The 22,066-nt window shown below is 35.3% G+C and overlaps 1 protein-coding gene across 1 annotated transcript; it reads left to right on the top strand.

The window, feature by feature from the left end:
- The first annotated feature begins 12,276 nt into the window (after positions 1-12,276).
- LOC126695713 (F-box/kelch-repeat protein At1g57790-like) lies at positions 12,277-13,185 on the top strand. The gene has a single exon (XM_050392542.1). The coding sequence runs from the start codon at positions 12,277-12,279 to the stop codon at positions 13,183-13,185; it is 909 nt and encodes a 302-aa protein (XP_050248499.1).
- The last annotated feature ends 8,881 nt before the right edge of the window (positions 13,186-22,066 follow it).

Genomic DNA, 22,066 nt, shown 5'->3' with positions numbered 1-22,066 from the left:
GTCACCTTTTGTAGTTTTGTTGTGATTCAACTTTATATGGTCTGAATGAGAACTTGGATGGAACTAATCAAGGGGTTAGGGGTTGTACCTGCTATATCTAAGAAAAATCTAACTGAAATTTCCTAGTCATTTGTTATATCATCCTAGGTTTTAGGAAAAAAATAAAACCTTCTATTTTGCACCTTTAGCAAGTAAAGAACACAAACTATATCATTGTACTTAACTGTGTAACAACAACCTGCTAGAGCAGAATTCACATTAACAATGGGAAAAGAAAAATAAAATACATTATGATAAATCTTAAAATTAGGTATCCTGTAGATTTGCATCAGGAATCAGATGATCCAAAATAGTAGACTTATATTCCAACTACAACAAACAGACAAAAATTTTACATTTCCTAACATTGCTTGTGATATGAAAAAAAAAAAAAAAAAAGACTTATTCTTATTCCCCGGCTCACCTCTTAGTAAGCTCCTTCCTTCTTCGTAGTCCTCTGCCGCACTCTAATACTTAGAAAAGAATTGTTTGTTCTTTTTTCACTGAAGAAAAAGGATCACCCCTCTTCCTTTTTTTGGAAATAGCTCACGCTCACCCGCTAACTCGCTGGGGGGCCCCCCTTCTTCGTGGAAAACACGAGAATATTTTTTAATGGAGGTGGGCATACCACAAGCCGTTATCCCCAATGTAGGCAAACATTTTTCTCCATGAAGCCGAGCTGACTTAGTTTTTACAATTTTTTTTTTATTATTATTTTTTTTTTTAAGGGGGAAGCAAATGTCATACAGCAGCAAGAGTCATTTATAAATAAAATAGGAACAATTTTTGTCTTGTGCCCTGATACAGTACAAATCCCATCAAGTTTTGGATTAAACTATTTCAAAAGGCAAAGCATAAATGTCTTCAATTTCTAGACACCAAGGTTATATTGTCCTACTATACTGAAAGATGTACACCTTCATTGCATTCCTTAGGTGCCTCATTTAAGTCCAACAGATATGTAAATGCAAATCAACATATATTGAAGACTAAAGCCCACATTAGCTCTAAAGCTTGGATATTTAGCTCTCAAAGATTAGTTCTTATACTCCTATGACTATATTGAAAAGGTTAATTATATACTAAGTCTCTATCCTCTTAAGTTTGGAATTTCTTATCGATCTGATGAAGAACAGGACTCTCCTCTAGGCCTTGAAAAAATATGGTAAAGAGTATGAGTAGCTGCAAAAATAACATAATTCTTTCCCCTTTCCATTTCAAAAAGATCTAAAATTCCGATCTACATAATCTGGTTCTTCATCTTCCAACCCCAAGAAATTCATAAACACCACTCCATACCAATCCCTACCACTTTTCCCTCATCATACCCAATTCTATGCCTATTTAATATCATAGAACCTGATATGAATTCCCAAAAAAAAAATCTGATTTCCCTAAATCCAAAACTTCTGCAACATCTGATTTCCCTAAATCCAAAACTTCTGCAACAAATTTCAGATCGCATTTGCATAAATCTTACATTCACTCAGCTAAAATAAAACTTACATATAATCAAGGGGTTTCTTTTTTCTAGCATCACCAACTCTTCTCCAGTTTCAAATGCCATTTTCAAATGCTAAAGTCTTCATTGGAGTATCTGACCTTGAATATTAGGCTTGTAGATAGTAATTCAATTATTTAAATAGAAACTTCAAAAGAGGTATTTTGGTGTTTCAATAGACATCTAAACAAACTAGATTTTTTTTTTCCCATACGCATCGTTCATAATGATAAAAATGTTAGTCCACTGCTAAACAACAATTTCAACACTGGTTCAATTAGTATTAAACATTTATTTACTGATGAGAGTCTCTCCTAAAATACTTTGACATCTTACACTCCCACTGACTGATAGATCATATCTTCCTTACTAATTTCTCAAAACTTGTTAATGGACGATTTTATAAATCAACTTGTTATTGCATCTTGTTCTTACATGAAAATTATCTTTTTTTCCTTACTATACATGTGAAATGCAAAGCAGTCTTTTCTAGAGATGTAAAATGTGAGTTAATATTGAGTACTTCAAGAGTAGAACAGCATGATAATGCCTCCTCTCACATAATAATGGATCCCACTAATTAAGTTCAAGGTGGGATCTACCATTTATATGAGAGGAGTAAATACCACATTATTTTACTCTTAAGGTAGGTACCTAATAATTTTCCATAAAATGTAAAGTAGTTGGGCAGAATTTCATACGTTTCTGATGCCTTCTATTGGAACTACCTAAAATGAGTTTGTTCTGTTTTATTTGTTCTTAGCATGGGAGCCGAGCCCATTTGTTACTAATTTTCTTAAATAGTTAGTAAAGAACTTGGGTTGAAATTGCAGAATTTCTTATAATAATCTGATTTAAAAATTATCAAAAAGACCATGACAATGGATTTTTCTTCTTTTACATCTTTTGGCTTATTTAATCATCTTTTGATAGCATCACGTGTAATATGAAAGACTAGATACTGAATTCACATAATTATAAGATCCAAAAATAAAACCAATCACACAACTAACCCAATACATAAGCTCACCATCAATAACCCATTTTTTAAAAATAAACAACAAATTTAGACTCCTACAGCTTTAGAAAACATCCTGACACATTACCAAACAAACAAGAAAAACATAAACAATAACAAAAACTATATGAAAATATTCTAGCACAAAGAACAAAACCTCAAATTTAAAATGTCCTCATCATACTGCATTCGTTCGCTAAGAAAACACCGGGACAAAAGATAGGAATATATGTAGAACTTTAACTAGTCCAAGGGCTGTAATCAAATAAGCCAAGTAGTGAATTTTCAAGCTCAGCTTGACAATAACAGTAACATGTTCAAACCCCGCTCCAGCTCAATCAAAGCCTACAAACAATTTCGAACTTGAGCTTGTCAAAAATTCTAAAAGCTTGAGCTTGACTTGATTCATTAGTCAAGTTGAGCTTGAGCTCAATATCTAGCTCAAACTGGGGTTCAATATCAAGCTCTTGATCTAATCTCAACCAAAAAAAAAAAAAAATCAATTAATGGATAATTACAGAAAACGATGGATTTTCGTTAGTGAGCCACGGGAAAATATCACAATTTCTCAATATTAATAGAATCTCATAAAATATAAAAATATCGCAAATGAATGATGCTAGGGACACAATGTTTTTCACAACTGCTTTGTGATTGGAGCAACATCACTTTCACCTAGGTCTACCACTAATACTTCTTTTGTTATGCACTAGGTACAACTCACAAGAAGCCATGTTAGCAATTATACAAAAAAAAAAAGGAAAAAAAAAATAAAAAAGAGTTGTGAAAAATATTGTCACTAGACTTATCGTATCACAAATTGGGAAGCGAGGGATGGACATTTTTTTTTGATAAGTAGAAGTGAGGGATGGACATAACAAGAACAGATCAATAAAGTAATCATGTATTTTTGACTAGTTTCATTGTCCTTCTCCTTCTCCTTAGGATTAACAAGTGCGATTCAACTTCGTTTTATTTTTTGGTGAATCGGTATACATTCATTGAGAAAAACCAAACAACACAAACAACAGAAGCTTGGACCAAAAAAAAAAAAAAAAGACACAGGGAAATGGTCCCAACAACACAAAAGGTACCAATGTGTTACACACCAAAACAAAACTATACAAATAATTCTAGCTATACATAGCGATGGACCAGGGAGCTAATTACATGACTAGCATAGAGACAGCAGAACAGTTAAAACCAAGGCACATATCAGGCATATTACAAGTTTCGAACAACAAAAATTTAACATTGCCCATTTGTAACAGAGAAGCTTAGTGAATTTACTGTCAATAAAATAATGGCCTATAAGATTCCATGTTGGTTGCTTAACTGACTTACAGCAACTATAAATAGGAACCAAGGGGTTCCACTTCAGTGTGTGTCATAAGCACCAAGAGTGAGTGGAGTGGTGTGAAGAAAAGTTTGAAGGAAAAGTCTTCTAGTGTCAGTAGGTGTCTAAAGAAGTGAGTTGTGTGCAAGGATATTTATGTAATTTGATGTGTGTCTTGTAAAAGGTTAAGTGGCGGAGAAGTGCAAAGGCAAAAATAAAGTCTCCGTGTGTGTCTAAGTGTGACTTGTGTCTTGCAAAGTGTATTGTCAACTTGTCAATATTTGGAAATAAAAATTTTCTTTTAATATCTTTAGCATGTGTTGTCCTCTGTTTTGTTCAACAATCTGGTATCAAAGCTTCCACTAGTTCAACAGGCAATCCAGATTCCTCTAGCAAAAGGGCAGACAAAGAATAGGTGGTCTTTGCTCTCAATGCAGCCCCTACAGAATACATACAAAGTATATCCCAATTTAGCTAGCCTGTCTCTAATTGTTAATTTGTTTTTAATTGCCAACCATCCCATGAAAGTACGTCTAGGAATAGCTAACTTCCACCAAAGAAACTTCCACCAATCCACCTCCAACTCTTTTACTCTAATTTCATTATAGGTGGCAGCACAAGAGTAGCAGCCAGAGCTTGTTATTGTCCACTTTGCTGCGTCTTTATATTTGAGATTCACAAGATGTAGCTAGCTTTGGCAGGCTTCCACATCCAAACATTGTCCGTCAAAACAGACTACTTTTGCTTCAGGCTTGCTGGCTGCATCATAAATCACTCTATATACAATAGGATGCCAATTGTCATGCCATAAGAATATGGTCTTCCCATCCCATACTTCAAATTTAATGAAGCTCATAGCCAGATCCCTTAATTTTAGGTGCATACCTGTGGGACTTTAACAGTCCATAGACACCTGCCTTTCAGCTGCTTGGAATGGACCCAGGCTACCCAAAGAGAGCCAACTGTTGTGTAAAGATTCCAGATATGTTATGGAATAGCTGATTTGTTCCAGTCCTTCTTCTCTCTTGGGAAGGTAAACTATTTTTTCCCAGGATACTTGGTTGAAATACTTCTATAATTAAATTGTAATTACAGTAATTTTGACAAGCTCTCTCTAATGTCTTAATAATTTTTTTTGGCAAGATTCATAGATGTGTACATGACAACTGGCATGACACATTACATTCATAATTAAATTGTTACGTTCACAGCATTATCACTGAAATAGTTATTACTTTCTACCTTGACCCTTAAGTGAGCCACCCCAAATACCCAGGAACCTAGTACACACAATGATAGAGAGAGAAGAAAATATTTTTTAAAAAACTTCATGGAATTAATATAATAAATAAACCCATAAAGCATTTTACAGAACAGAGAAATAGAGAGAGAAGTTTACCTTCTTTAAAAGCATCGCTTTTGTTGGCCTGAGCCGTGGCACTGTGCACAGAGAGCCCTAAGAACCAGGAATTGGTTGGAACTCACCTCAAAATAAAAACAAACCCTCCCTAATACTTGAAAAGATGAGAAAAATGTAAGAAACGAATTTTAGGGTTTGTTTTTCTTATTAACCAAACTGGGAATGAGAGGATGATATGTTATTTTTTAATATTTTTATTTTATAGGGATATTGACCTTGTAAAGGCTGAGTTTCAAGTTGGTTGAGTCCTTTTTTCTAGAAGCTTGAGCCCAATTTAATCTAGACTTGTCTTTTCAAGATTTTTTAATTATTTTTTTATTTTAGATGAGAAAAACTTAAGTGAGACTCAAATTGAAGTAATAATCCCTAGAAAGCTCTGAAACTTTGGCTCACCTCAAAGGTCTGTAAGGGGCATTACCATCATGCAAAAAGTCAAAGTATCACTTATGCATGTTAGAAAATGCCAAATCATGAGATAAAGGTAGCTATTTTCACATTCTAACAAATGTAAAATTTGTAGATTTTACGTTGAACACATAATTAATTCTAGACGAGAAAATCGACCACAATATGAGACACAAAAGGCATAGATGACAAGTAATTGGAGATATGAAAGAAAACTTACCAAAGCAGAATGACATGTATCAGAAGCATACTGCATTCGGCTAGAATGCAAGATACATCTTCTTTTATTAATAGTAAAAAATTGCACACCAAGCCCTAGCGGTCCGGCTTCAGCAATCTTAAGTGACCTCGTTTTTCCACTAAAGTGCCGAATGACTTGAAAACTTTCACTAGATCAGATCCAATATGCATTTCATTCGTCATGCATTGACCCTCTACTTCCACTGCATATGCATACATAACAGTTATGTAGCATTATTAAAATCAAGACCTAAAAGCTTTCTTCAAAATACCCAACAAAATAGAACTCCAAAGAACGAACTTGTACATATAGTACAACATGAAGGAAGTTCTTTCTTCAAAAAAAAATTGAAAGAGTAAAGACCCGATCGAATAATGACACCAAAAGGTATTCTGTCTCTCAGTATCTCTCACACTCTAATCTTCATCTTCATCATTATAACAAATAATTTTTTTGGGGTTGGGGGGGGGGGGGGGGGGGGGGGGGGGGGGGTGGGGGGCCCTAAAAGAATGAATTTCTTAAAAAGTGATAATCAAGTAAACCGGCACCTTTTGTAGTTTTGTTGTGATTCAACTTTATATGGTCTGAATGAGAACTTGGATGGAACTAATCAAGGGGCTGTACCTGCTATATCTAAGAAAAATCTAACTGAAATTTCCTAGTCATTTGTTATATCATCCAAGGTTTTAGAAAAAATAAAAATAAAACCTTCTATTTTGCACCTTTAGCAAGTAAAGAACACAAACTATATCATTGTACTTAACTGTGGAACAACACCTGTTAAAATAGCAGTATGCTAGAGCAGAATTCACGTTAACGATGGGAAAAGAAACATAAAATACATTATGATAAATCTTAAAATTAGGTATCTTGTAGATTTGCATCTGGAATCAGATGATCCAATATAGTAGACTTATATTCCAACTACAACAAACAGAAAAAAAATTTACATTTCCTAACATTGCTTGTGATATGAAAAAAAAAAAAAAAAAAAGAAAAAAAAGACTTATTCTTATTCCCCGGCTCACGTCTTAGTAAGCTCCTTCCTTCTTCGTAGTCCTCTGCCGCACTCTAATACTTAGAAAAGAATTGTTTGTTCTTTTTTCATTGAAGAAAAAGGATCACCCCTCTTCCTTTTTTTGGAAATAGCTCACGCTCACCTGCTATCTCGCTGGGGGGCCCCCTTCTTCGTGGAAAACACGAGCATCTTTTTTAATGCAGGAGGGCATACCACAAGCCGTTATCCCCAATGTAGGCAAACATTTTGCTCCATGAAGCCAAGCTGACTTAGTTTTTACAATTTTTTTATTTTTTATTTTTTGTCTTGTGCCCTGATACAGTACTAATCCCATCAAGTTTTGGATTAAACCGTAAAGGTGTATTTCAAAGATAATGTTACAATAAAAACTCAAATTAAGAAGAATACATCTTTTCTTGTTGAGAACTAATCATCTTGGAACTACACTGTTTCACTGCTCTTGTAGCAAAAGAGTTGTTGATGGAAGTTCTCAAGTCCCTAAAGTTAAAAGCACCTAGCCAAGGGTCATCTTTCCTACTCGAAAGAAGAAAAACACTGACAATGAGTTCTAACCCAATGGTGCGTCATAAATTTACCAATTAAAAAGAGAGAAGAAATGGAAAACATCATTACTCAATTAAACAAAACCACATCCTAGCTAAATTAGTCCAATTTTTTTCATCCAAGTTTGTATGAATTCTCCTATGTTTGAACTGCGAAGTGCCAATGTACCTAAGGTAACACTCAAATCTCTGTGTTTCCAAAAGATCACTCAGAACATATCAATGGAAAAGGTTGTCTTTTTATTTCAATGCTATAATATGAGAAACCCCTTGCAGTTTTTTTGAGATAATTATTGAATAAAAAACAATCTCTCAGACCCAAAAATAAAAACCAATCACACAATTAACCCGATAAATAAGCTCAACATCAATAACCCATTTCAAAAAAAATTAAACAACAAATTCAGAGAGAGTCATACATACAGCTTTACTTTTTTATTACAAAACACCCCGATACATTACTTACCAACAAAACATAAACAATGAATAAAGATGATAATCTTCAAGCACAAAGAACAAAACTTTTAAATTCAAAACGTATTGATAATGCTGCGTTTGAAAAATATACATGGAACCAAACCCAATGAATGGAACTCAAAACTGGGCTCAAGTTTTAGAGGTCTCAAACGATAAGAGATCTAAAGATACGAAGTTAATGTTGCAAAATTTGTGACACTCAGAATGTGAAACTTCGAATTTGTGTGTATTCACTAGTCTCAAAGTCAATGAAGATTCTCACTAAAACAAAACACATAAAGAGAGAAGAAATCATTAAAAAATAGAAATAGAAACTTAGAGAGAGAGAGAGAGAGATTTACCTCGGGTAAAATTGTATCTTTCGTTGGCCTCAGGATTGGCTATGGGCACAGAGATACGAACAAGACCGCAAATTGAGAGATTTTACCTTCTGGGTTAATGTTTTTCTCTCTGTTTTCTCGCGAACCAAACAGGGAATGAGAGTATTTACAATTTCAAGGGCGGTGACTGTGATGATTGATTTTCTTTTTTTCCTTCTTTTCTTTTCTTTTATTTAATTGGGCTGAATTTAAAGTTGGGTTGGGCTATGATTAATGTCCCGGATTTAGCCTAGTTATGTCCAGACCTTAAATAGATAATATTAGCCCACACTATTCCCTAATACTAGCTTGTAAGTCATGCTTGCATATACATACATGAGATCTATTTACAAATAAGCATAATTATATGTATATTAAAATTTTACCAAATTTGTATATAATATTTACATATTTTGAAAATATAAAATACATTATTTACTAATAAAATAAATATAAATTTATTTGAAATAAATAAAAAATATATTTAAAATTTTAATCGTGAAATTCTCAATTTTAGTTTTTTTTTTTTTTTTTTTTTTTGATAGATTCTCAATTTTAGTTTGTCTAAATAAAATAACAACAACAATAATAATAATAATAATAATATAAGAAATTCTCAAAGATGTCAAGGTATCAAATTCAAGTTTTGTATGGTTTGGCATCTATTTCAAATATTTAATTACATAAGTAATGAAGCAAAAAAAAAAAAAAAAAAATTACTTAAGTAATTAAACAAACAAACATTTCTATTATACAAAATTGTAAAGAGAGAATGCTACACATACATAATATTCAAAGGTGATTGATACGTATAACATACTAACCATCTTTAACAAAATATATATAGAACATGAATCTCATAAAATTTTAATTGGTTAAAATAATTACTAAAAATATAAGTATAAAACAGGATAACAAAGAAATAGGATAATCACTAATTTTTAGGAAGAAAAACTTACGGTAAGTTGAGAAGACAACAAAAATAACCCTTGATGTTTGAAGAATAATAGAAGTACAACTTCCTTTTGAAGAAAATTTATAAATGGTGTGGCCCTCGTGGCAAAATAGCTAGCAATAATTGCTAAGAAAAAGGAGCACATATGGCCCTGACAACACATGGAATCAATGATTCCAAAAGGAAGAGAGGCACTTTAGAAAGGGAAGATACTGAGCTTCAAGGTTGTAATATGATAAACGAATCACCATTTGAAATAGTAAAGGAACTTTATGAAATCTATTATTGTAAGATCGGTTTGAATAATATGGCATGTGAACTCTATTTTAAAAGTCTATAGCAAAAGTACGTTGACTCCCAGTTGCCAATTGGTTTTGTATATAGCTGCCGACAATGTCAAATCCTTCCCACTAATGTTGGCACATTGTTGAATACGAGAATATCCACACAATTTCTCAAGAAATAGAATTGAAAGACAGAGGAGAAAGGAAAATGAATGGTCCTTTGCTGGATAACTTTAAGAACGTATAAAAGACAAAGAGCAGTAGGTCCATTTTTTGTCTCCCACAATCTTTAGATTATTGTTTACAGATTGCTATAGACCGATCAACCGTCGGAGGAAATACTTTAGATCATTTCTTTTTCCCCAAAGCAATGTCACAATATGGCTCTCATATTTCTTTTGTCCCTGCATCATCTTTGGCCATAGATGTGATAACTTGTGAAGCAAAATACATCTATGGGACTCTCTGTTCCTAAGCCCCTAGCATAGTTAGAAACTCCATTAAGTGTATTTTGTAATGTTACGTTACATATGCCCTTCTCCAAGATTAGTTTATCTTAGACATTTATGTCACGTTGAAGTTGCTGCTTTGTCTACTTGAGAAGAAAAACAGGTTCAATATAAAGATAAGGTTCTCATTTGTTTCTGATGCCTTTCATTGGGTCTACACCAAAAAGAGTTTATTATTCCATTTTATTTATTCTTAGTAGGAGAAAGAGCCTATTTTGTATTGCAAAATTTATTCTACTTGTCTGATTTAGAAATTATCAGAGACATCATGATGATGATTTTGTTTTCCTTGCATCTTTTGCCTTATTGTATCATTTATCGTTACATTCAAAATTCCTTATATGGACTAAAGCAAGCTTACCAAGTCCTTATATGGACTAAAGCAAGCTTCAAGGAAATAGTTTGCCAAGTTTTCCACTGCATTACTTCTTTTAGGTTTCACACAGTCCAAGGCTGACTACTTACTTTTCACTAAGAAGAATTCTACCTCTTTTATTGCTCTTTTGGTCTATGTTGATGATATTTTGATTGCTAGTGATAATAAGCAAGCAGTTGATGAATTGAAGATTATGTTGGATCGACAAATCAAGTTGAAAGATCTAGGTGATTTGAAGTTTTTCCTGGGTCTTGAAGTTGCAAGGACTGCTGATGGCATCAATTTATGTCAAAGGTAACAAACACTTGAGGTATTGGGTGATGCTAGTATGCTAAGGTGTAAAACAGCAAGAATACTTATGGATCATAATCTCAAACTTGGTAAGTATGAAGGGAAGGAGTTGCAAGATCCAAGTTCTTACAGAAGGTTGATAGGAAGATTGTTATACCTGACCATAACTAGGCCTAACATTACTTTTGCTGTGAATAGATTAAGCCAATTCATGGCACATCCTAGAAAACCACATTTGCAAGTAGCTAATAAGGTCTTGCAGTATCTAAAGAGTACAGTAGGCCAAGGTTTGTTCTTCTCAAGCAAATTAGAACTACAAGATGTGAAGATTGAATAGATTGTATTATTAGGAGGGCATGACATAAGAAGAAATAAAGGAAAAATAGATGTCCCTGTTACATATACACTAATCCAATGGTGTGGGTCTTTGTATGGGGTAAATATATTTTGAATTCGAATGTTTGAGAACAATTCACAATTATGACACTAATTTGATTCAAAGTTCAAACTCTACTATCTCTCATCATCTAAACTCTAATGTCTTAGCTACATCATAGTTTTAGCACATGACCATACCTTATATTACTTATCATGCCCACTATTTTTGGGCCAAATAGCTAGGAATTATGTGACTTTCTTTCAAGTGCTAAAGGGACGGAACTATCAACCATGTAAAACTGTGGTGGCATCTACCTCAAGTGCATTCAATTAATTATTGTCTAGGTTATGGAAAATAATAATATAATTCCATGTGCAAAAATTGGAAGCAACATTTACCAATTAGGAAAAGGAATACTAGTTACATAATTGCCGAAGAGGTGCAATGTTTAGAAAAAAATTTCTACCCAATGGACATTGAATGCCATTGACATCCGCGTGCAAATATCTTGTAAAATTTCATGACTTTCAACAAGATAGCAGCCTTGAATTTCGGATAGAGATTTTGGAACCCTGGCTACCCATTTCTCGATCAAGGATAGTTTTTTCTGCTGAATATTACTTGATGGAATCTTGTGGCAAACTTTTCTCAATTGAAGTAAAGCATTACAATCACAAGCACATTGTAGGAATCGATATCCATAGATTCGATTTTTCGAAGAAGAATCAGGAGGTGTGTTCAAAGGTAGAAAGTGCAAAGGATTTGGCATTTTTTGTGAGCTTGGAATATGGCTGGGCGTTTTGTTGTCCTACAGCATATACGCCAGAGATTGAAGGGAGTCGTGTATATTTCACTTCGGCTAATGACGGACATAAAATTTTGTACTCATACAACATAGAAGACAAGGAAATTTCAGTCTCTTTCACCATTTCTAAATCTACCAACACTGCAATCCTCTGAGCCTGATATTGAAGAAGTACATTTACCTTACCTTCCTCTCGACTTGTTTGAACTGATTTTCCGGAGTCTATGTTTTGTTGATTATTTGCACTTTCGTGCTACCTGTAAATGGTTTCATTCTGTGGCTCCACCGATCCAATGGAGAATGGCCTCACAAAGGTTTGAGAACCTTTCTTTGTCTCCATGGCTGACTTTTCTAGAGAAAGATGGTGCTTGTGCTTTCATTGACCCAAGGTGTGGTGACAAATATTTCATCAGCTTGCCACAACCATTGAAAGCAAGCAATGTCCTTTGTGGCACAAAACATGGTTGGCTGCTATTGATAGTAGACGATGAGTCACCGTTCCTTTTCAATCCATGTACACAAGTGATTCTCCCACTACCATTCTCGGATTCTTCAATTGAGGCATGCATTTCCATTGGCATTTCATCCCCTCCATGCACTTCAGAATGTGTACTAGTTGTGATTCTAAAGAAGAAGGTGGGGTTTTGTATGTTGGGGGATGAGGTTTGGACTGAAAAATTTATAAAAACCGACTTTCTGATTGATGACAATAGCCCAGTTTTCTACAGAGGAGCATTTTATTGTCTGGGTCAGAAAGGAAATCTAGCAATTCTGAAGCTAAATGATGAAGAGCAAGAGGGTACTTTTGCTGTTACTTTTGATGTCCTTACCAAGCCTAAACCACCATGCACTGGTTGCATCCAAAATTTTCTTGTAGAATGTGATGGTGAGCTCCTATCAGTATTTGTGGGTCCTTTTGGAAAATGGGTTCGAGTTTTCAAGCTGAATGAATCAAAAATGACATGGATCAGGGTTGAAAGTTTGGGAGATTATATGCTTTTTCTTAGTTCCAAATCATCCTTTTCAGCGAAAGCACAAACACCAGGAATGGAAAACAAGATTAACTTTCCTAGATTTTGTGGGCAAAGCATTGTCTTCTATTCACTGGAGACAAGTAAGTATCAATCCTTTCAGAGTGAGGATGTTGTGGATTTTTATAGCTCCGGAGAAAAATTGGACTGTTGTTGGATTGAACCTAGATGGTGCTAGATCACTAAAAGTGGCCGTATGTGCCAGCCTTTGTACATTTTAAATGCCCATTTTTTTGGGAGAAGATTCTGTTCTTGTATTTAGTACATGTAAGTTTTATTTAATTCCACAAAGTAATGTTCAAGAGTTTTTTTTTTTTTTTTTTTTTTTTTTTTTTTTTTTTTTTTTTTTTTTTTTTAATTCAAGAGTTAATGTATGCTCCTTGTTAATTATAATCGATCCCATTAAAAAGTGAACTTGCCCACGTGGTGAGTTGTCAGTGGTAGAGAGGTGATGGTGAGTCCATTGTTTTTGTTTTATATAACCACTTTTACAACACTCTTTACATGTCATTCTTTATTTTGCAATGCACACATTAAAATAAATTTACTTTAATACTTCAGTAGGTGAGAGAAGAGAGGGAGAGTGTCAAATAGAAGAAAAGAGAAAATAAAAATAACTTTGACACAATGTTATAATGGTTATGTATACTTAACCATTGTAGCAAGTACTAAGTGGTGAAAATTTATGAAAACATTTTTTATGAAAACATTTTGCATTTTAATGGATTACATTAACCAATGAGAATGCTTAGAGAGTATAAAAAAAGAATTAGGTCAATTTATTTGTGTCCCATTGTAGTGGAGGAAAGGACAAAAAAGGCTAGAGGGAATACATTAGATCATTGTTTATATATATATATATATATATATATATTGCTATTCCTTTACCCCAAAACAATGGCACAATCTCCCTTCATCATCTTTATCCATAAATGCGATTACTTGTAAAGCAAAATACACCTATGGGACTCTGTTCCTAAGCCCCAACCATAAAAGGAGACTCCATTAAAAGTATTTTGAACTGTAAGAACTCGCGCTCTTTCTTTTTAAACAAGTACTTTTTTAAGTGGAGGATAATTATCATACATATATGGTCAAGTTGAAGTTGTTGCTTTGTCTACTTAAGAGGAAGAAGAACAAGTGCAATTTAAAGAGAAGGTACTATTTTGTTTTAATGCCTTTTATTTTGTAGAAGTGCTAGTGCAAGTCAACATCAGCATATTTGTTTGTTGTGAAGCAACAACTTGTGAAAATTAATTGCAGTACGCATTAGACTCTTATTATTTTATTTTAAGGAAATTAGACTTTTATTATGAGTGATCTTTTATACGTCCACAATGTGCTCACTGCTCACGGATTTTATATGAATAAAGTGGCACAACTTGTGCCACAACTTGCCCACGTGACAAGTTGTGAGTGGTAGAGAGGTGATGGTGAGTCCATGTGGGGTTACCTCTCTACCACTCATAACTTTCCACGAGGGCAAGTTGTGGCACTTTATGTGGCACTAGCATAGCTTATTTTATATAGGATCCAACCACAAAATTTTGACCCTTGTTTTCAACATCTGTTTTTAAGTGCTTTGGATTAATTTTTTGTACTTGTCTTTTTCTATGCTAGGATGTGCTATTTATGTCAACTAGCTTGCAACCCCATACATATGCATGAATACACTTAAAGATATACAATAAAATGGGCCAAAATGGGCAAATGCCCTTTTTTCGGAAATTAAACATCCTTGTGCCCTCATTCTGAAACTAAATAGGGAAATGCCCCTCTTTTTTAACTTGAGAATATTAAAATCGAGTTATATGAAATACTCGATACTCCTATGATTGAGTTATATACAGGTTTTTCCCGCACTATTGGCATTTTTCTTTTTGAATCTCTACATAACTCGATTACTTAAAAATCGAGTTAGTTATGCTGTTATAAACCCTGATTTCGTACTGTCTTTGTGTCAGGTGGAGTGTTTCAATGTAACTCGATTCCTGTAATATCGAGTTATAAAGTATACTTGATATCCGTAAAGTCGAGTTATTCTCTTATAATTTCTGCACACCTTCTCCCACTCAGTGTGCCTTGCTCTCTACTGAACTGAGGACGCTTTCTGCTGAACTGAGTTGGAACTCCTCCACAGATCAATAGCGGCTTTCAAACTCAATTGAAATTTGTATCACCTCAGGTAAAAAATTCACATCACAATTTTAGGGCAATGTTATTTTCATTTGATATTATACTAAATTTTGATTTTTTAGGTTGAATGAATGTGAAGTAAGTACATTGGTGTGATTTTGGTTATTTGTTGTAGTAAACGTTGGTCAGAAGAGAATGAAATAATTTCTTTACTATAGCAACATTTTGTATTGCACATAATCATCATTGGTCAGACATTTACAACAACATTTAGTGTTGAAGACAATGTGTAGACATTACCAACAATGTCTATTGTTTATGGTCAAATGTTGGTGTTAGTGTTAGTATTTCATTTTTAGCATGCAATAGTACACAATTTTATGAATGTCTTTGCTGTGTACCATTCTATGCAGGATTACATTATTTAGCAACAGTTGATACACACTGTTAACTTGATTATTTGGTGTTATTGTATTCAGTGTCAATGTCTGGTTCTGGCAACCCACAACTCTATAGGCCTCATGATGTGTTCACTGCTATGGGTCGTTGTTGGGTATTGGAAGATGAGTTCAGCTATCCAATCAATCCGAATTTGCGAAATAGTGCTTACGTTCAGAATACCATGAGACAGGAGTGGGCTTGGTTATTTCGTGAACAACAAATGTTTTATGATGAGTTGGTTGGTTTTAAGTTGCCAGTGTCTCGGCGACTCGCATCACAGATGCCCAGAGACAGCATCGACGAACTTCGTAAAGCATTGAACTGCATAAGAGAAGAAAAAAATCGAATGAAGATACGTCAAAATCAAATGAAGATACGTCTTAATCGATATCGGACCCAAGTCGAGATTCGAGAGTCAGTGCAGGAAGGGTGGTACGAGCATGCACAGTTCATGCAATCACTTCTTGCTGATCCCATTTATCAGTCAGATGTGGAGATGTCAGATGAAGAGTAATCGTGTCGTGTCGTGGTGTAATTAGATTTTGTTGGAGAACTATTTTGCTTAACTATGTGTTATATGTATGGTTGCATTTGTACTATGTAAACCTTATTATTGATTATGAGAAGCATGCACGTTATTCGTAATGTAGATTATTCTCACATAAGTCATAAAAGTCAAATATTCTCACACATGATGTTTTTCAATAAGCACGTACGACATAACACAGAAAACATAAAATAACTTACACTAACATTATTAACTTAACCATAGACATAACACACACACACACACACACACACACACACACCACAGTGGCATTCATTCTGATAGGTAGTCCTCGTAGTTGAGGACATTGTTACGTTCTGCCGGAGTGAGTTGCCTGTTCGTTGCAGCGGCTTGCTCTTCCGCCAATTGTAGCATATGATACCTGAACCTACGAAGTATCATAAGATTGTTCTCTTTTTTTTATTTTCGTCACTGCACGCTCATATTGGTGCATGTTTTGTCGTGGCAGTGTGAGCGAGCTACGCTCGACAAGAGGCGCTCTGAGTTGCAGGAGATCATTGTGCAGAGCGTTGGACTCGTTCACGCGAAAGTCCCAGTCCTGTTGCAATCCGGCATAGTATTCCCTCTCGTCAGAATCTCTTTGCATTCTATAGTTATTTGAAAAACGAGGTAGCATCCAATTACGCATTAACATTGGAAAATGTGACTTTAGATCAGTATGTGTAGAAGTTTTGCAAGGGTAGATGTATGTAAATAGGACTTCGGTATGTGTACATGTTTTGCAAGGGTAGATGTAAATGGGACTTTATATAGGGGTTTTGCAAGGGTAAGTATTCAGGTGGATGTGACTATAAGTATTCACGTGAATAAAGATGATATGACTTGATAGTATATTGGTCAGTGGCGTCTGTTGGTGCATGTGATTCGTTGAGGTAGCTGTTTCATATGGCTATAGCTTGTGCTACAGTAGCGGGCTGGTGATGTGTACAGCAAAAGAGGTTGCGTATTTATTCACGTGAAGACTATTCAACATTGATGTGCTTCATCTGACATGACTTGACGAGACAATGTTGAGCTGTGTTAAATGTATCATAAACTTCTCAGGGATGCTATAGGTACATCCTTTAAAAATGCTGCATTGCAAAAGGATGCATAGCTGTGTATTGATGTGCGTGTAGGTGATATGACTGGACAGGGTTCAACAGTGCAAAGCTGTTGAGCAGCACTACGAACATCAATGTAGCAATAGGACCAATAACACCCGAAATTGATGCACAAAATTTTCTGCGCTGCTATGTGTATTGACGTGAGTGTGGATGCGTACTTCTGGTCAGGGTTCAACAATACTGAGCTATCCACCGTAGCTACAGTCATTGCTCCCTATGGTGGAATTTGGCAAGTGTGATTGAAGAAAGTTGATAACAACATTTGGTTTTGTAATGGTTGGCAGGATTTCGCTGAATACCATTCTATCTGTTATGGTTATTTTTTAGTCTTCAGATATGAAGGAAATTCAAGCTTCCATATTGTTATATTTGATAAGACTGTCATTGAGATTCAATATCCACCTAGGAAGAATTGTAAATTGGAAGATCATCAGGTAAAAATATCAAAAACTTAGATGAAGATGATACAAACATTTCTTCCTCAATGTACAGACCCATAAAACATGAAGTCAGAGAAAAGTTTGTTCTTAAAAAATTACCGATTATGTCCAGAGGAAGAGAGAGAGAGCAATCCAAGCAGCCAAAAAGTTCAAGCCTAAAAATCCTTCTTTCATGGGTATCTCGTGGCCACATAATATGGTGAGCCTTTATACATAATGTGATTATGATGTTCTCTTAAATATGGCTTGGAAACATATATGGGAAGCAAGTATATTATTGGGAAGCAATTTTGTCACACATCAATGTCTTATGCTATTACCCTCCATCAAAACATATTAAGCAATGAGATTCGGGGAAGGCTGGGTTGCATTTTCGAAAGACAATAATTTAGAAAAAGGAGATGTCTGTGTCTTTGAGGTGATCGAAAGGACTCCTGTTGTGATTAGTGTCTCAATATTTCACTTGGTTGACCATCAGAGTTTGGACAAGGATAACCTGTTTAAAATTTAAACTAGTGATGTTTATGCTAATATTTAATTAGGGACTTTGATCACTACTATGGTTTATTTCTGATGGATGTGGTTTTAAGACTTTTCTCTAACCAGTTTGGTATGTCTTGTTCAAAACTATTCAGATTTCCTGTGCTTCATCTGACATGAGTTGACGAGACAGTATTGAGCTGTGTTCAATGTATCATAAACTTTTCAGCCATGCTCTGCATCCTTGAAAACGGTGCATTGCAAAAAAATGCATATCTGTGTATTGACTGGACAGGGTTGAACAATGCGAAGCTGTTAAGCAGCACATGTAGCACTACGAACAACATCTGTGTAGCAATGGTGGACAGCTTACACCCAAAATTATGCATAACCAATTCAGGGATGCTCTGCCTCTTCGAAAACGGTGCATTGCAAAGGGTTGCACATATGTGTATTCACGTGAGTGGGGATGGGTACGTGTGGTCAGGGTTCAATAGTTTCGAGATGTTGAGTATCACATGCAGAACTACATCAATCAAGTGTAGCAATGATGGACAGCTTACCCCCAAAAATTTGCTTACACTTTTGAGGGGTCCTCTGCATCCTTGAAAATAGTGCATTGCAAAATGTTGCATATCTGTTTATTCACGTGAGCATGGATGATATGACTGGACAGGGTTCAATAGTGTCGAGTGGTTGAGCAGCACATGCAGAACTGCGAACATGACTTCGCCGAACAGTGCCGAGCTGTGTTAGCCTTTTCCAACCTCACTTGCCAAATGCTAGTATTACGAGCAGTGAGTGTAGCAACAGTAGAGAGTTTTATCCCCCTGTTTCCCTACAAACTTTTCAGGGAGTCTTTGCAGGTAGAAAATGTAGTTACATTTTCTCAACATCAATGTAAAATTACATGAAGAAAACTATGCTTCCAAGTTTTACATCAATGGCTTCCGATCATCACAATTGCAATATTAGGGAGCTTTCTAGCAATGCTACAACAAACCAATAACTTAAATGAAACATTTTAAAGGCTGATCAGGCTTTTAGGCCTTTACCCTATTTTTAAGCAAACCAAATATCGTTGTGAGAGTGTGTTGGATGAGCCATATGGATTTTCAGTGAGTGAGTGGTTAGTCTGGTTTGGACGAGTCTTTATGTAATGTATCTATATAAAGTAGGACACTATTACAACTAAGATACACAAATACGTGCATATTATATCGTGACTCAAACAACTCATATAAAAGAATTATTCGTATTATTGAATCATATGCTCGGTTGGTCTATGTGGTTTGGATCAATCTGTATGTATTGAATCTATTAAATTTTCCTACAAGTAATGTGCAATAAATATAATTTGGAGGCATTTCACTTCCTAAGGTTTTCCCTACATTACAAAGCAAAGGACATTGTCCAACCAAAGCACATTACTTGAATGTAGCAACAAAGAACACGTATGAAAAAAATGAGAAAGTGATTTCACATAAACTTAGCCAAAAGTAATAAACAGTTAATCTTTAGAGTTGCAAAAGTTGAACATACATAATCATCATTTGTCACACATTAACAATAACATTATGTATTGCACATAATGTGTAGACATTAACAACAACGTCTAATGTTCGTAGGTAGAAATTTTTGGAAATCATCATTGCTTGAATTTGAGAAGTCTGAAATATCTGTTTCATCATCTAACGCAGTAATTTCATTAATAGACTTCATGGCTCGCTCTTGCGCCTTCCCCTTTAGATGCTTCCTAGCTTTTTGGATTGCGTGAAAACGGTCTAGTCGCCTTTGCATTTGATTGTTCTCTTGTTCAAGACGAGCAAGTATGTTGGCAGGTTCATCTCTAGGTAACTCGGCAAAGCGTGCCTTAGGAACTCGTAACCTGTGCCATCGACAATACACCTCTAACTCACACCTCTTCTCGTATAGGGTTGACCATGGTGGTTCTGCTATAGTGAACTCTATTGCGGTGGTATCTGTACTTAGTTTTGTAGGTTTGCCGACCATGATGTGTCCGACGCTTCCAAGACTCTCATACGTGTATATTGGCATATTAACGAAATCTCTCTTCTTCCAACCCATTTTCCTCCATAGTGGTCTGTGTATGTATGTAGTTGTTGATCTGTTGGAACTTGTGATGATGCATTTGTTGAAGTAGGTCCAAACTTGTTTCGCATTGTACGATTTGATGTTGAGGCATTGCGACTCATAGCTTAATCAATCTACAAAGTTAGCGGGGTAGAAAGTTAACATTATATCACTGGTGCATTTATAACCTCATTTCACGGTCCAGGCATTACAATTTCACTTATTAGGGCTTGTCATGTCAAACCCTTCAGGAAAAACGCTATATAAACAGGATTTTAAATGTTCCTAATGTCACATCAAAGGTGGGCAGTAATTGGAACAATAGATGTAAATGAGACATCTGTACATCCAATTTCACAATTCTGTATTCACGTGAGTGTGGGTGTGAAACAGTGTCGAGCTGGGTATCCACATCGTGTAGAGCACCGAACATGACTTGGCTAAGCAGCAGCGTCTGTTGGCGCATGTGCTGCGATTGAAGGAGTTTGATATGACTACAGTTGGTGCTACAGAAGCAGGCTGGTGACGTGTGTTTAGAGTTGGAACTTGGTCACCTTCAAACTTCGCTATATTAATTGTGTTTTGTCTTTCACCAACAAGTTCGCAATATTAATTTATTAATTATGTTTGGTCTTTCACAAAACAAATTATGAAGATCACAGTGTTTTCTGTGATTTGGTCATTTTGAATGTCTGTAAACATCATGGTGTGTAAATATGACGGTGTTCATTATCTTTGGTCATTAAACATTTACAGGTTAAAAGCATCACTTTGGTCTCAGAACCATCACTCTTACAAATTACGTAGCGCCACAGGCTGAAACACTGAAATTTCTCTTGTAATCGTAGCCAATTAATGTGACACTGCATTTGAGGGTATACCTACTTACTCGACTATTCGATCAAACATCGTGGTCAAAGACTTGTCGGTTTGAAGCGAGGCCCAATTTGGACTGAATACCACATCTGTTATACCTTAGATGTTGGTGGCTTGAGCTCCTAGTTATATCTGTTTAATTGTGCTTGGTCCTTTACAAAATCTTAAACATCAGGGTGTTTATTATCATTGGTCATTTTCAAGGATGCTAGTCAAAACGCTCTTCCCATAATTCGTGACTGTTGGTTAGAAGAGATTGCACATGGTAAAACCATGTTCAACCCTGAAACTAAGCTCTCAAACAAACGTGTGCCATAATAATTTACAGGTTGAAAGCACCACTTTGCTCTTAGAACTTTGATGTTAGTGGCTTGAGGTCACTGTTATATCTGTTTAATTGTGTTTGGTCATTCGTAAAAACATTAAACATCAGGGTGATCATTATCGTTGGTCATTTTCAAGGATGGTAGTCAAAACACTCTTCTCATAATCCGTGACTGTTGGTTAGAAGAAATTGCACATGGTAAAACCATCTTGAACACTGAAATTGAGCTCTCAAACAATCACGTCCCATACACATTTACAGGTTGAAAGCACCATTTTACTCTCAGAACTTTGATGTTAGTGGCTTGAGCTCACTGTTATATCTGTTTAATTGTGTTTGGTCCTTCACAACAACATTAAACTTCACGATGTTTATTATCTTCAGCTCACTGTTATCTAATATATTATGTAAGGGGCTTCCCCTGTTTGGATTCCTCATATTTGATTAAAAAAAGTCCGTTAGACCTAATGCTAGAGTGAATGAGGTTATGCCAAGTGTCGCTTTTATTTTTTTTTTATGAGTCTGCATTGCAAGGTTTCAGTAATAAATTTTGTAATGAAAATATGATGCATGAGGAATAGTCCAGGCGAGGA

The sequence above is a fragment of the Quercus robur genome, chromosome 8 (assembly GCF_932294415.1).
Source record: "Quercus robur chromosome 8, dhQueRobu3.1, whole genome shotgun sequence".
Classification (NCBI taxonomy): Eukaryota; Viridiplantae; Streptophyta; class Magnoliopsida; order Fagales; family Fagaceae; genus Quercus; species Quercus robur.
The sequence above is the reverse complement of the archived record's forward strand: the minus strand, read 5'-3'. Positions and strand labels throughout refer to the sequence as shown.

What these genes read in the sequence shown, in the direction of transcription:
- LOC126695713 (XM_050392542.1), top strand. Translation starts at nt 12,277, where the DNA reads ATGGCCTCACAAAGGTTTGAGAACCTTTCTTTGTCTCCATGGCTGACT.